Source organism: Gadus chalcogrammus, chromosome 17 (genome assembly GCF_026213295.1).
Source record: "Gadus chalcogrammus isolate NIFS_2021 chromosome 17, NIFS_Gcha_1.0, whole genome shotgun sequence".
Lineage (NCBI taxonomy): Eukaryota > Metazoa > Chordata > Actinopteri > Gadiformes > Gadidae > Gadus > Gadus chalcogrammus.
In genome coordinates, this window is record NC_079428.1 from 16,547,257 (window position 1) to 16,564,343 (window position 17,087).

Below are 17,087 nucleotides of genomic sequence, written 5' to 3' on the forward strand. Positions count from 1 at the left end.
ACACAGCTCACTATTCAGAGAGACATAGCTCACTATTCAGAGAGACACATAGCTCACTATTCAGAGAGACACAGCTCACTATTCAGAGATACACAGATCACTATTCAGAGAGACACATAGCTCACTATTCAGAGAGACACATAGCTCACTATTCAGAGACACAGCTCACTATTCAGAGACACAGCTCACTATTCAGAGAAACCTTTGCTCACTATTCAGAGAGACATAGCTCACTATTCAGAGAGACACATCTCACTATTCAGAGAGACGTAGCTCACTATTCAGAGACACAGCTCACTATTCAGAGAGACACATAGCTCACTATTCAGAGAGACACATAGCTCACTATTCAGAGAGACACAGCTCACTATTCAGAGAACACTTTGCTCACTATTCAGTGAGACATAGCTCACTATTCAGAGAGACACATAGGTCACTATTCAGAGAGACACATAGCTCACTATTCAGAGAGACACAGCTCACTATTCAGAGAGACATAGCTCACTATTCAGAGCGACAGCTCACTATTCAGAGAGACACATAGCTCACTATTCAGAGAGACATAGCTCACTATTCAGAGAGACACATAGCTCACTATTCAGAAAGACACAGCTCACTATTCAGAGAGACACAGCTCACTATTCAGAGAGACACAGCTGACTATTCAGAGAGACACAGCTCACTATTCAGAGAGACACATAGCTCACTATTCAGAGAGACACAGCTCACTATTCAGAGAGACACAGCTCACTATTAGAGACACATAGCTCACTATTCAGAGAGACAACTCACTATTCAGAGAGACACATAGCTCACTATTCAGAGAGACACAGCTCACTATTCAGAGAGACACAGCTCACTATTCAGAGAACACTTTGCTCACTATTCAGAGAGACACATAGCTCACTATTCAGAGAGACACAGCTCACTATTCAGAGAGACACATAGCTCACTATTCAGAGAGACACATAGCTCACTATTAAGAGAGACACAGCTCACTATTCAGAGAGATACAGCTCACTATTCAGAGAGACACAGCTCACTATTCAGAGAGACACAGCTCACTATTCAGAGAACACTTTGCTCACTATTCAGAGAGACACATAGCTCACTATTCAGAGACACAGCTCACTATTCAGAGAACACTTTGCTCACTATTCAGTGAGACACAGCTCACTATTCAGAGAGACACAGCTCACTATTCAGAGAGACACAGCTCACTATAGAGAGACACATAGCTCACTATTCAGAGAGACACAGCTCACTATTGAGAGACACATAGCTCACTATTCAGAGAGACACATTGCTCACTATAGAGAGACACAGCTCACTATTGAGAGACACATAGCTCACTATTCAGAGAGACACATAGCTCACTATTCAGAGAGACACAGCTCACTATTGAGAGACACATAGCTCACTATTCAGAGAGACACAGCTCACTATTGAGAGACACAGCTCACTATTCAGAGCGACACAGCTCACTATAGAGAGACACATAGCTCACTATTAGAGACACATAGCTCACTATTCAGAGAGACACAGCTCACTATAGAGACACATAGCTCACTATTAGAGACACATAGCTCACTATTCAGAGACACATAGCTCACTATTCAGAGACACAACTCACTATTCAGAGAGTAACATAGCTCAATATGCAGACACAGCTCACTATGCAGAGAGACACAGCTCACTATTCAGAGACACAGCTCACTATTCAGAGAGACACAGCTCACTATAGAGAGACACATAGCTCACTATTCAGAGAGACACAGCTCAGTATTCAGAGGCACAGCTCACTATTCAGAGACACAGCTCACTTTTCAGAGAGACACAACTCACTACTCAGAGCTATCTCACTAAATGGTAATTTCTGATTTATCTTCCCTCTAAAGTCTAAATTGAGATTATAAATAGAAAGGAGTCCTCCTGTTAACCCTAACCCACTGAGTGACACTCTGAGGGTCACTGAGTGACACTCTGAGGGTCTGCCATCGTTCTGAAGGTTAATATCTGACCTTTTTTAGGTCTTTCATTGAGTATCTCAACATCAGAAGGCCCATGATAGGGACACGCTGATGTTCTCTATCACTCTTAAGGGAAATTGGTTTGTGGAAACAGGACGTTTCTCAATGACACTCATTTTTATGTAGTTGGACTAGTTAGTCTTTTTCAAAGTATAATTTTTCTCTGAAATAAGGTCGGTATCGGTAATTATTTCATATTATTCATGTATCTTTTAATAGTTTTTATTTACTTTATTGACTCTGATTTATTGAATGAAAATGAAAGGATTTACACAATTACGTCAACCGGAAAGTGTTACGCATTCTTACCGTAATGCCTGTTATAGCGGAAGGGCTTTTTATATTAAACTCTGTACCTCAACACGCAGAGTTCGGTCGTGTGACATTACGTTATTTTACGTTGCTCAGAAAAAGCCTTCCATAAACCATACATGCAGAACAACGGGGGAGCATTAGGGGAGAGGTGGTCTTTGAAGTGGAGGCTGGCCTGGCTGTAACGATGTGAGACGTCACACAGACGCACGCACACACACACACACACACACACACACACACACACACACACACACACACACACACACACACACACACACACACACAAACATCGGAGGCAGCGGTTCCTCTTGGTTCCGCGGATAGACGGGGATTAGTGGTCGGGGATTAGTAGTCGGGGAGGCGATATGCCCATGAAGCTCTTGGTAATGCTGGGATTGATCAGGTTATCAGGTAAGAGCCTAAAGTATTTATCTGCTCGACAAACTTGAGAGTGAAGCGATGATATGATATGCGAGCACGTCTGCATATGACTGCACACTGCATGTCGGAGTATTATTAAGTATTAATAATCTTCTCATTTATTTCGGGAAAATGTTGTTTGTCCTTAATTCTTGGACCAGAGGTATAGGGCTAACAACATAACGAAAAGCCTCATAACACTCGTACGGTATAGGCCTCATCAACATGTCTGCGGGATACGGATATTGGGATATACATACAAAATATATACAAAAACAACGGGTGGACCAAGCCATCTGATGAGCTAAACAGACGCTGCCCAGTAGGACTCCTGGTTCCCCACTGAACTGGACCACTAACGTTACATAACGGCTGAGATGAGAACAGGGCAACGAGAAGACACTGGACCAAGTGGGGTCTAAAACTTCAAACAGGCACCAGACAAGGCGCAGAGGGGACTCAACGGTGAGCCCCCCTACGGTGAGCCCCCCACAGAGCGAGCGGAGACGCCTTCTCTCTGGCGGTTGAACTGAACATGAGCGACTTGAGGCGAAGCGGACCCACAGGAAGCACGCATACACGGGGGCGCGCACGCCCAGTGGTTTCGACCGCGAGTCTCTGAGCACTCAACCTAGGTGACTTCTATTGGCCAATACTACTACTCTCCAGACCAGACCAAGGACGCAGCGTGCTGCAGGGTCACGTAACGTTCATATTCCAGCCCTCCACACTAGGTTGGGTCCACCCTTGGCTGAGGTCAGGGTAGGGATACCACATTGCCAGGGTAACTACAGAGAGACCCAGGCCGCTTGTGCCGCAGTGCCATGTGGCTCCTGAAAGGAGGGACATGGCACGAGGGCTGCCAGCGTGCTGAGATGCATCTCAAGATCAAGAAAGATCATCCCTGACCACCTCCATCCCGGCCACCACCTGCTCAGCCTACTGCCCTCTGGTAGGAGGTACAGGAGCCTGAAGGGCAGAACCAACAGACTGAACAAAAGCTTCTTTCCTTGGGCAATCAGGACACTTAACACTCATAAAACTTGAAACTCAGATTCCTCACTTTCTATATAGTGCAATATGCTTACGGCCTTTATATTTATTTATTCTACATCACCTGTCCTTGTTTTGTTCCAAATGTTTTTCTTATATCTATTTTTTTTTTTACAATTTTTAACTTAAATTGCTTGTTTATTTATTTATTTGTTTGTTTATTTATTTATTTTGTATGTGTAATGCACCTTCAGTTGGCACTCCCAATTTCGTTGTATAGGTGACTGTACAATGACAATAAAGTCTATCTTATCTTATAGACAACACTCTCAGTGGGGTACTGTCAATAATCACTTTAATCATGTGTTGCTGCAAACTGCACTGATTTCAATACTATTCATCTGTACATATGGTTATACTAAACAATTTTAACATGCTCTATACTTTGATTATTCTATCCATCCCTTTATTTCACCTGTGCATTCTTATACTTATAGTAATTGTGTATAGATCGTTTATTGTCTATTCCAAGCAGCAGGCAAAGCAAGCATTTCACGGCTAGTAGAACTTGAACTATAGGGCATAATACAACCTTCACGTTCTGAGAGGTGGCAGAGTGAACGCTGTTTAACTTTGGTCCTATTGATGAACCTTTCGTTTTTTTTGTTGCTGTGACTTCCTGCTCTGTTAGTGCCGATACTGCTCGTGTGGTTCAGCACATGACGATTCACTGGGCGCGCATCGAGCCACAGATGATAGAATCAACAGGCAGGCAGGCAGGCAGGCAGGCAGGCGAACTGCGAGACAGACAGGCAGGCAGGAAGGCAAATTGCGAGACAGACAGACATGCAGTCGGGCGGGTCGTCAGGCAGACAGACAGGCAGGCAGATGGAGCCACAGACAGAAGTAAAGACCTGCTTGAATGATGAAGTGATGTTTCTTACTGCCAGCAGCGGCTGATCTGCCAAAGCCAGAGTTGATGATGGATGCGGTCAACACTCGCTACGTCCTCAGGTGGAACTACAGCACCACGGCCAACTTCACAGCCCAGTGGGCTTTGTAAGTACTATGTTTTCACATTATTTATCCTTATCTTAGTATTTTATTTTTATTTTTTAACTGTTTTTCTCCACCTCTCTCTCTCTCTCTCTCTCTCTCTCTCTCTCTCTCTCTCTCTCTGTCTCTCTCTCTCTCTCTCTCTCTCTCTCTCTCTCTCTCTCTCTCTCTCTCTCTCTCTCTCTCTCTCTCTCTCTCTCTCTCTCTCTCTCTCTCTCAGTTCTCACTCCCTCTCCTACAGAGGAGTCTGTTTCGGTGTGGAGGCGCACTGCGATTACTCGGCCCACCTGGACTACAGCGGGTTGTTCTTCCTGAGGGTCAGGGCAGAGGCCAAGGGTCAGATGTCGGACTGGGCCATTAGGGAGTTCTGTCCGGATGTTGATGGTGAGGATAGACAGACCGACCGACAGACCGACAGACCGACAGACCGACAGACCGACAGACCGACCGACCGACCGACCGACCGACCGACCGACCGACCGACCGACCGACCTCCAGCTCGTCAGGAGCAGTCAGGGTGAGGTGTTTTGCTCAGGGACACCTGGACACTCAGCTAGGAGAAGCAGGGGATTCAACTAGCAACCTTAAGGTTGCCAGTTTGCTATTCAGTACCTGATGACCATGGTGTTGAAAAATCGATTGATTAGAAACGTATTGAAAGGACGTACTTGATCGTATCAGACATCCCATGATAACTACAATGTTTGTTACCACCGGTTACAGCGGCCCTCGGGACCCCGTCCGAGTTGGTCGTGGAGGCGGGCGACTCCATGGTCACCGTGAGCTTCAAGGAGCCGATGGCGGAGAGCGGTGAGCCCATGAGCTCGGTGCTCAGCCAGAACAGCCCGGAGGCGACCATGGCCTTCAGACTCTGCTTCCGGGCGGAGGACGCTCCCAGTCAGGTGACACACACACACACACACACACACGCGTGTGTAGAGCGGTGGTCCGCTGTGTGTGTGCGCACTGTGTGTGTGTTAAACGTGTGTTTCCTGTCTGCAGTGGCAGGCGAAGACGCTAAACACCACACTCCACACGCTGTCTCTGCCCGCACACACGCGCTACTGCCTGAAGGTCCGGGCCTTCAGCGAACACTTCGGGAAAAGGAGCCGCTACACCCCCGAGCAGTGCACCACCACCCTGGGTGAGAGTGTGTACCCTGCATCTGTGTGTGTGTGTGTGTGTGTGTGTGTGTGTGTGTGTGTGTGTGTGTGTGTGTGTGTGTGTGTGTGTGTGTGTGTGTGTGTGTGTGTGTGTGTGTCCAACCCAATATGTTTCTATTGGGATCGGTTTTACATTTACATTGAGGGCGTTTAGCAGACATTTTTATCCAAAGCGACTCACAATAAGCACATTTTTCAGAAGAAGGAGAATTATATCAGTATATCACTGTGGGTACAGTTGAATCCTGATACTGCCCTGAACCCAAACTCTCACCCCTACGCCTCGCTGTTGCACGTTCACACGCAGGGTAGTCTTGTCCCGATAGTCGTTTTATCGAGGGGATAAGGTGCAGGGTTAACAACCCCTAAAAGTTATGATTTTCGATGGGCACACTAGAGAACGCACCTTCTTTTTTTCCCACATTCTTGGGAAAATTAAGAATAATCCTAGGCAAGATGGCGAGTAGGGTCTGTCTGCGTCCTGCAAGACGGAGGCGTAACTTGTAGTGGGTGTAACTTGTAGTAGGAGGCGTAACTTGTACTAGGAGGCGTAACTTGTACTAGGAGGCGTAACTTGTACTTTTCTAAATCGCGGTCCACGCAAGATCTTCTCTTTTCGCGGTAAAAAAAAAAGCCTTGTAAATCACGGTTCACACGAGATCTTCCTTGAAGTCGGATCTTCAGATATTCATGTCGGTAAGTAAAAAGAAGTGGATTAACAAGAATGATTTTTTTTGTTTTTACAAGCTTAATGAACTCTAGAACTAGGGCAGACTACTTGTGGTTGTGATACTGTTTAACATTCTTTACGAAATGTTCGAACGCTTAGGCCTACTGTTTTATCGTTGGAAGAAACCCCAGCTTTCGCCACCTCGGTGAAGTTAGTTTGATGCACACGTTTTGATATGCATACTGAACAGTCACTAAATACTCTATACTGTACAGGCTAGTAGATGTTGCTTGCTTCTTTCTGCCCCGAGTATGCAAAGTGCAACAGTGATGACGTGCCTGAGAAATCCATGTATTGAAGACCGGCAAATATATATAAAATGAGGGCTCGTAATGTGCTATAATATGAAGGCTTTCTCATAACTATCCTCCTGTTAGTGACATTGTTCTTGTCTTGTTTCTATCAGTAATATTTATTTGAATTCATTGTTTTCTATCTCATGCAGGACCTTGTAAACATGCAGCATGCGATCAATAACAATATGTAGGCCTATTCAATAAAATTATTTGAATTATTAATCTGCTGTCTTTAATTCTTTGAATGTATACCTTTTATTAAAGGTATAAAGGGATTAAGTAGGCTAAACTTAAGCAGGTTCCCCACGTTAAACTGCTATATGCATTACATGTCATTGTAAAATTGTAATAGGCTTCTTTTCTTAAATGCATATGACTCAGGGATGTCAGTTTCAAGTAAGGCTATGATTAAGCTAATCAAGAGCATATTTTTAAATGAGCGGGTCGGGTGCATTATTTTTATATAAGGCCTAATATTTGAGGTCCGAATTGCGGTCATTTATGTACCCGCGCACCACTGCTACATACAGATCACTTCCGCGACTTATAAAAGTACTAGACACGCCTCCGACTACAAGTTACGCCTCCTCCGACTACAAGTTACGCCTCCTACTACAAGTTACGCCTCCGTCTTGCAGGACGCAGACAGATACTATTGAAGATGGCGGGCGTAAGATGCGACACGATCGAAAAACACAAATGTACGATTTTTCTATCTTAATAATCAGTAAATAAAAAATGATGATGAATGACCATCGCATTATCATAATGCGTTTCAATGTTGTCTAGGTATTAACTTTACAACAAGCACCACCACCAAAACCCTGCGGCCGCGGGCCGCGGGGCTCCGGCCGCGGGCCGCGGGGCTCCGGCCGCGGGCCGCGGGGCTCCGGCCGCGGGGCTCCAACTTCAATGAGTAGTGAATTTGGTCTGGAGCTCCGCAAACGGCAACAATCCCTTTCTCCTCCATGTCGCAGTTCAGTCTGGACTTCAGATTTATTGTACTCCCGGACCGTACCGCACCGGAACGTTCCGCTAACCGCTAGGTTAACCCATTCCTTGTATACAACGAAGATAGTTAGGATAATATGCTACACGATGCTAAGTAGCCTACTGTCTCTATGTGCCAGTGCTCTATGTGACCCCCTGTGTCTCTCCAGGCTCCTCTCTGCTCTGGCGTATACTGCTGCCCCTGTTGCTGCTCTTGGTGGTTCTGGGGGGACTGGGCTTCTTGTGGACCAGGAGGCGGTGGAGGCAGTTCCTGCCCTCCGCGCTGCCCAGCAGTATGATGGTGAGGTTCACCACGGTGGGCTGTACCAGGGTCTCTGTGCAGCTCCCGGTTAGAATCAGAAACAGAGGGGGTCCCGTGAGGAAGAGGAAGACTAATGTTAAATCTAACAAAACTGCAGGATACAAAAGTATCATCTTGTTGACATGATGATGATGATTTTATCGATCCATACATTTGAACTAAAATAACTAAAATTACTTAAAGTTGATTCAGAGTACTCTGTGTGTACTACTTAGAAGCTTCATCCTCTCTCTGAGGTCAACGTCAACCACAGGCGAGACAGAGCTCCACACATCAAAGACATCGTGGAGTTCTACTATAAGGTGACAGGCAGCTTAGCCTCTCTCGGCCTCATATAGCCTCATCGAGACCAGCCTCCTTTAGTCATAAGACGAGCACGCTCATTCCTCCTGTATTAAGATCATGAGTTGAATCGATTCTTTTTTCAAAATGTAAAATAGCATAGTAAGTGGCAGTTTGCTTATGAGGGGGTTTGGGGTATTTGGGGGTGCATTCTTTAATATAGGCTTGTTTTAGAGGCATAACTCAAAGTAGAATTTCTTTTCACTAATTTGGGGAAATTTGGTATCCAAAACTTTATCAAAAAAACTGAACACCTTTATTTTTATCAAAGGCAGCCAGTGCAGTACATATTCAGGTACCGCAGTGCAGGTAAACATTGGGTTGTGGCGCTGACTGCTATCGAGATGAATGATCAATACATACAACATTATGATAATTATAGGTCTATAAATGTATTTTACTATTATGGATACAATTAGAGGACAATGTGTTGAGAAGCGTAAATAGGCTGTTACCTCAGCCCTGTCCTACAAAGAAACCCGTCAAAAGCCACCAAAAACGGACCGTCACTTTCGTAAAACGCATATCCCCATCACTTGACAGTTTGCTCCTTGATGCTGTCGTACACGATACACATCATTTTGGAATTACCTGCTGCCACCTTACAAAATACAGGTCAGTACAGGCCACCGTCGTCATAGTAGCCCTTCAAAGTTGTTTGTTGAAGCCTCTCCAATCACTTCCACGCCCCTATGAAGACAACCATACAGCAGCTTCCTCCTCTCTACCTCTCTGCGCACACAGATGGACTCCAAGTCCCATCAGCCCCTGCTGGTTCCCAGGGAGACCTCTTGCGCCGTCACCGCCGTGGTCGCCATGCCTACAGCAGAGCAGGCTGTCTCGGACGGGCCCGCATTGGCCCCCACCCCGGGACCGGAGACCGGCGGCTGTCACTGCTGAGCGGCGTTCGGTGTCTGCTCTGCCTCCCACACCCTCAGCTAGGGGGTCAGAGGGGCCAGAGAGGGGTCACAGAGGGGTCACAGGGGTCAAAGAGAGTCAGAGAGGGGTCACAGGGGTCAGAGAGGGGTCACAGGGGTCAGAGAGGGGTTAAAGAGAGTCAGAGAGGGGTCAGAGCGGTCAAGGGAGTCAGAGAGGGGTTAAAGAGAGTCATAGAGGGGTCACAGGGGTCAAGAGAGTTAGAGAGGGGTCAGAGCGGTCACAGAGAGTCAGAGAGGGGTCACAGGGGTCAAAAGAGTCAGAGGGGTCAGAGCGGTCACAGAGAGTCAGAGAGGGGTCACAGGGGTCAGAGAGGGGTTAAAGAGAGTCAGAGAGGGGTAAGAGGTCAGAGAGGGGTCACAGGGGTCAAGAGAGTCAGAGCGGCCAAAGAGAGTCAGAGAGGTGTCACAGAGAGTCAGACAGGTGTCACAGGGGTCAGAGAGAGTCAGAGAGGGGTCAGAGCGGTCAAAGAGTCAGAGAGGGTCAGAGGTCAGAGATAGGTCAAAGAGGGTCAGAGAAGGGAGGGGTCAGAGAGGGGTCAGACAGGGGTCAGGTAGGGGACGCTGCTGCCCCCCCGGACCCCCAGAGGTCCAGGCCACGGTGTGTTTCCGAAACTTTTATTTATACGTTTATACGACTGTACTCACTGGCATTAATGCTGCACTGAGCATCTACCATAGCCACTGTTACACCACTCTAGACTTCACAGTGACCGTAGCGATCCAGTGTTTTCTAATGCCTGAGGGGTTAAGCCACCTGCTGCAGGAGGCCTCCAGGCGGACCCAGGACAATGGGCTTTGAACCACCAGGTTCCACCAGCGGGGCCCAGGGTCTGACCGGACATGGCTGAGTTCCTGAGGATAACAACAACCTTCCACCCGAAGCATGCTTTTATACCACTATCAAACTCCATCACCCCCACTATTTTTACAATAAACTATATATTTTTGTATAAACTTGAGTGGTAATGTTTTTTTTGAGACATTGATGGTTATTATTAAAAGGTTTTTTGAAAATTAAAGTAATGTTGCAATAAATACAATGAATTACAGTACACTGTAATGTATTGCGATCAATGGCATTGCATTTAATTGATCAAAGTGACCTTGTAGGATGTGAACATGACTAAATCACTTTAAATTGGCAAAATACAAACTGGTTGCAATTTTACCTTAAATTAGGCCGTCTTCGATAAGGAGATTGCACTCTGCATGTCCAGGCGGTAGATTATGGACCTGTTTGATAGACAATGAACCCTGGCCAATATGGGACTGTACTCCATACTTAACTCCTCCTGGAGACTGCCATCTCCAGGAGGAGATGGAAGTACCTCTTCAACACGACCACCCTGGGCCCTTCATTAGAGGATATGATCAAACACTGAAGACGAAGAGCTACAAGTCAAGATGGGTTTATTTGGTAACAATACAGACGGTTACCGCAGTTTATTTATACAAGAATAATGAAAGAGTCTTGTCTAACACAGGAACTTATTATTGAAGGGGGCTGGGGGGGGTTGGCCATGGACCGACTGGGGTTAATGTAATGTAGACCCAAACACAACCGGGGATCACAAATCATCTAAAGTCATATTAAATTGGTTTGACTGGCTTGGTTTGATTGTTTGATGGCTGACCTATTTTACTAAGTTATATGGCCCGTAAATGATATCGGTCAAAACATGATCTCAACGGATTTTGATTAAATTCAAAAATAAGATCTTTGGTCGTTATTATTGGAAGAATTATTATCTATTGCATAATTCAAACACATAAGTTCAGAATCACATTCAAAAATACGTACAGCAAGCTTAAACAATACTGTGCTACAGTTTTCTTGTAAGTTATTTATTTAGTTGAATTGATAATTATGCTTTTTCTTTAAATGCATTGTTTTTTTAAAGACATTGCCTACCCCCGAAATGCCCAATAAACAGTAAACACGTTATAATAAAGTATCAAAATATGCTCCCAATATTCTTACAATGTACTTGAGTATTGGTGTCCAATAACGTGATTCTGTAGTGGGAGCATCGTTTGATGGAGCATGTGTGGACGATCTGATATCAGATCAGGCAGGAGAGTTAGTGGGGTTGATGTGTGTCCCAGCTCATTTGGGGATAGAGGGGAATGAGCTAGCTGATGAGGCAGCGAAAAGGGCTTTAAGAAGGGAAGATGTGGACATAAAAGTGAGGCTGGGATCAACTGAGTGTAGGTCAATCATAAAAAGAACATCATGGCTGTGTGGCAGGAGGAGTGGAATAGGGAAAAGAAGGCATTACTACAGCTTGCAGAATAGAGGTACAAAGAGCCAGTGTTTTTTGGGAAAAGAAAGAAGGCATAGTCATGATCACCAGACTGGGGCATTGTGGCAAGGGACATGCAAAAACTGGGAAAACATGAAGATGGACTATGTTGAGTATGTACAAAACAGCAAACAGTCAAATACATCCTGATGGAATGTACTGGACTCACTCTACAGAGAGAGGGAACAGTTGTATGCAGCAGTGGGAATCCTGGGCACAACATTGTTTCAGTTCAAGCTTTTAATGAATGAATAAGTCAACCACCGCGCACAGCATTATGGGCTTCAGCGTAACATAACAAAGACACTAGGTGTTGCTAGATGCTCAATACTCCTCATCCATAACATCTTCCTTCCTTTAGATTAATGTTCTGATATTAAACACTTCAAACTCTTCACTTGTCAATCACCTTTGCAGGCTGTAATAACATACCATGATTTCAATCACATCGATAGGGTTTACATGTGGTCCATAGTGTTTAAATATGGTCGATAGTGTTTGCATGTGGACTGTGGTCGATAGTGTTTAAATGTGATCGTTAGTGTTTAATTATGGTCGATAGTGTTTAAATGTTCTTTTCCCTCTCTCCACCTCATCCCTCACTCTCCACCTCAAGCTGGTGTGTGGTGAGCGTTCTGGCGCCGATGGGCTGCCGTGCATCACCCAAATGGGTGCTACATACTGGTGGTGGTTAGTGAGGTCCCCCCCCCCCCTTCACTGTAGGCGTCTTTGAGTGTCTAGAAAAGCGCTAAATAATTCAATGAATGAATTATAACATAACTCTATATCAAAAATTCCTTGTTGTATTAGTATCACATTAGAACATAGGCTGTAATAACATAACATAACTCTTTATCAATAACTTTTCTTTTTATTTCCTTTCTTTTTTACAAGACCAAAAGTCCGTAGTGAAGGTGTGTATGTGTGCGTATGTGGGCACTAGTAAGGGCAGTGATCCGCCTACTCCCTAGTTAAACCCATGCTCCCATTTGTACTTGTTGGTGCATGTGGGCTCTAGGTGGGCCTCAATTCCACGGCTGACTTCCCAGTCATACGACCCTGTTCAGGACTGTTATAATCCGGCCTACCAATTGGCAGTGCTTCAGCTGAGCGCTCTGCCACCCGAAGATCCTCACGGTTGCGTCTGTAAAGTGTGCCAATGACATCCACCACAAATGAGCGGGGAGCGACTTTCTGGATGCATTGGCCCAGCGGCCATCTACCCGTGCGATCACCTGGTAGCGGTTTCATTCTGATCCGATCTCCCACGATCAGCTCTGGGAGGTCCCTGGCGGATCTGTCGTAGGTCGGTTTTGCCATCCGCCCTTTCCACCTCAACTTCTCAGTCACTCCCACCACCACATGTGGTTGCAGCAGGCTGTCTGCAACTGGCAGCAAGGTTTTGAGCCTCCGTGACATTAAGTGATGAGAGGGGCGGCTGACCACCCCCTCTGGGGGCCAGTTGATTTCACTATTTTCACAGCTGCTTCGGTCTTGCCGTTTGATTTTAGAATGACGGGGGGAGGATGTGACATAGGTTTAACCCCAGTTAGCTGCAAACTGCCTGAATTGTTCACACATGAACTGTGGGCCGTTATCAGTGATCACTTTGTCAGGCTGCCCATAACGCGCAAACTTGGCTCTGCAGTGCGTGATAAGCATGTGGGCTGATAGGTCTGACAGCTGGTCGATTTCCCAGTAATCCGAGTAGTGGTCTACAAGGATGAGTAATTGTTGCCTGCATAGGAGTAGATGTCCATGCTCACCATTTGCCATGGACGCAGGGCCGGCGCTAGGCATAGGCGAACTAGGCGAACTAGGCGATCCCCTAGGGCAGCAAATTAATTGGGGGCGGCAAAAGCGTTGGGGGCGCCCTCTGGTGGCGACCTTAATTAATTAATGAATTTTAATGAAACAAGCGAAATCAAACATGTTTTCTAATCACGTTTCGAAATGGAACGGAGAATGGGGGGAACGGGGGATCAACAGTCATTGAATTGTTATTGAAATCGATAGTACAGGAGATACATTTGGATCCAGCTCAAGGTGTATTTCACCTGGGACTTCAGACTTCAAAGACGTCAGTGTAGTTGGTTAGAAGCTGCTCTTCACATAGGGGCGTGCACTAATTTGCCCCTACTTTATGCAGTTCCTCAGGGATTGTGAATGCCATTAGGCCTAGGCGCTCGCATGTGGCCCCAGAGAGGAAAGGCTCCTGCAGAGTTTCCACTACCTCAAAGACCAGGCCGTGCTTTTCTCCTCTGATGACACAATCTGTGTAGATACTCCCCTGTGACAGCTCATTTCCCCAGAATATAGTTTCAGCTTGGTTGTGCTTGGGTGTAGCGCTGTTTCAGGTGACAACTTCTCTTTGATCTTGCTGCTCATCACATTACAAGTGGCACCTGTATCTAGCTGACATGCTTGCTTTTTCTTGTTCAAACGCAGGTGAACAAACCATTTGAGCCCCTATGATTTCACGTTGCTGATGCATTCTGGGTCTAGGAAAATGTCATCCGTATCTGTGTCCCCTTGCTCAACATCTTCCAGCACATTCACCTATTTTGTCTTGCTACTAGCCTGACATACTTAAGCAAAGTGGCTTGCGACGCCACACACTCGGCATGTCTTACCGTAACCTGGGCACTGCTCTCTGCCCAGCTTGTTGCTGTTTCCACAGTATTTGCTAGCGAACTGTAAATCTCTTCCTCTCTTGTCTAGAGTTTTACGTCTCTCATTTCGCTTTTCTGCTGCGTTCACACTGTCCGTCTGCACCTTATTTGTAGCATTCTTAGCGGAAGTGATAAGCTGTTCGGCTCAAACACAGAGTAGAACAGAGAGGATTACAATTATCATAAAGGTAGCACAAAGGTACATTGGCATAGGAGAAGTTACAGTAGATGAGATGAATGATGTTCTCACAGAAGTGGTACAAGACAAGTACACGATCCACAAGACTCATCATGTGGATCTTTCAATTCTCCAATGGAATGCCCGAAGCTTTTGTTCCAATGGGCAGGAATTTAAGAAATATATTGAAGAACTAAGTGAGAAACCAAATGTTATCTGTTTGCAAGAGACATGTGTAACCAATTTTAGGAATATAAAAGTGAATTATAGTATCATATCAAGTTAGACTAGCAATAAGACCACGGCCAGTATCAGAAGACACCAAATTCGTTAGGAGCCATCACGTTGAGCAGCAATAATGAATCAGGTAGAAGAATACTGCTGAGTAGCCACTGTTGTAATTTTTTTACAATGAATAAAAAGAAATGTGCAATTTATACAAAATTATAAAATAATGAACCAAAAGACCAGAAAACAAAAAGTGTGCACAAAAAATGAAATAAGAGTGTCCATTGGGGCCCTTCAAAACTGAAAATTGTTGCAGGTGAACCTGAGATTAAATGTTCATGGGAATGTAGTGTGAATGTGCGTGAGTGTTAGTGTGTACGTGTGTATTCCTTGTCTGTGTTTTCTCTTCAAAGGGTTTGGCTCAGCATCTGACACAATCAGGATCATGTCCTGGTCCTCGAATCTTCCCATCCTCTCAAAAACCTGACCTATAAACAATGTCATATCAATTATACTCTCATTGTCAGATGCATCATTAAAGGTTTGAATCTCAAAATGCTACATATTGCATCAAAGCTCACACATATATCTTCAATCCTCATATGGACTAAACTCCAAACTATGAGTCAATCGTGAACACTTTCATCCTCCCCCCAATCCCTACTTCCGCTCAATCAATTTCAAAACAAAAGTACCTAAAACTCGCCCTCTTCAACACAAGATCCCTCAACAATAAAAGCCTCATTCTCAACGAATATATCACTGACAAGGTACTTGACCTCCTCTGTCTAAATGAAACTTGGCAAAAACCCCTGGGCTAGTTTGAACTCAACCAAACTACCCCTGTTGGATATTCTTACCTGGACAACCCACGCTCTGAGGGCAGAGGAGGGGGTATTGCTGTTGTTTACTATCAAGACCTCCAAACCACCCCACTCTCCATCCCTGCTGGCTGCTGCCCCATCATTTGAACACCTGGCTTTCAAACTACCCGGCCCCAAACCTCTCATCATTTCAATCATTTACCGCCCCCCCAAACCCAACCCATCATTCCTACCAGATCTGAATTCATCACTGCACTATCTTCAATCTCGCCATCTATTTTAGTCCTCGGTGATTTCAACCTCCACATTGACTCCCCGGAATGTAAAAACGCTATGGACTTCCTGGACCTACTCAACTGCTTCAGCTTCACCCAACACATCAACTTTCCCACCCACAATCGTGGGCACATCCTAGACCTGGTTTGCTCCACTGGCCTCCACATCCACAATGTCTCCAGCACCGACCTCTCCATCTCTGACCACCTGGCCATCTCACTTGTTATTGACATTCCCGCCCCCGAACCCAAACAGGACCGCAAAATCACTTTCCGCAATCTTAAATCCATCTGTCCAGTTTCTCTCTCCTGCATATCAAACACTCTCTCCGGCCTCACCTTTGCTGTAAATCCAGCCCCCATGGACCTCAGGAACATCTACAACAACACACTGTCTACCTCCCTCAACAAACTGGCCCCCCTGAAAACTAAAACTTTCACGTTCACTCACTCTGCCCCCTGGTTCACTTCAAAAACTCAAAAAACAACTTAGACAACTAGAACGACTACACAAGAAAACCGGTCTCACAGTACACGCCCTCTTAACCACAGTACACATATGTCTTAACCACAGTATGAACTTCATAGGCAAAAATGAAACAGGGGTCTGTCCAAAATATAATGGAAGAGAAACAGTAGAGCATTTTTTACTGCAATGTGAAGCACACGAATTGGAGAGAAGGGAGCTGTTGGAAAATGTTAAAGCTTTGGGTCAAACAAGCTTGACCTTAGAGGGTTTACTCTCCTTTTCCACACTCAGACCACCAGCATGGAAACATGTAATGACATGCCTAAAAGCAAGGTTTATTTGACAGACTATAATTTATTTATTTCCATTTATTTATTTAGGGTTTGTTTTCTTATCTGTGGTTTTCTATTTATATGATTTTGTTTACATTTGTTCTTATTATGCATAGTTTATAACGTATAACCTCCATCGAAGCTCCAAACCAAACAGTAGGTGGCGGTAATGCACCGGTTTGCAAACCGCCAATAACACGAAAGAAGAAGA

The 17,087-nt window shown here is 45.3% G+C and overlaps 1 protein-coding gene across 3 annotated transcripts; it reads left to right on the top strand.

Annotated features, from left to right (window-relative positions):
- The first annotated feature begins 2,458 nt into the window (after positions 1–2,458).
- Positions 2,459–9,614, top strand: LOC130370365 (interferon alpha/beta receptor 1a-like). 3 transcript variants are annotated; one of them, XM_056576125.1, is made up of 7 exons: positions 2,459–2,531; positions 4,712–4,817; positions 5,035–5,198; positions 5,538–5,716; positions 5,817–5,958; positions 8,164–8,294; positions 9,402–9,614. In XM_056576125.1, the coding sequence occupies exons 2-7, from the start codon at positions 4,738–4,740 to the stop codon at positions 9,555–9,557; spliced, it is 852 nt and encodes a 283-aa protein (XP_056432100.1). In that variant the 5' UTR covers positions 2,459–2,531; positions 4,712–4,737; the 3' UTR covers positions 9,558–9,614. The 3 variants fall into 3 exon arrangements, with proteins under 3 accessions (XP_056432100.1, XP_056432098.1, XP_056432099.1); XM_056576123.1 differs by lacking the exon at positions 2,459–2,531 and adding an exon at positions 2,633–2,756 and having other exon boundaries at positions 4,709–4,817; XM_056576124.1 differs by lacking the exon at positions 2,459–2,531 and adding an exon at positions 2,633–2,756.
- The last annotated feature ends 7,473 nt before the right edge of the window (positions 9,615–17,087 follow it).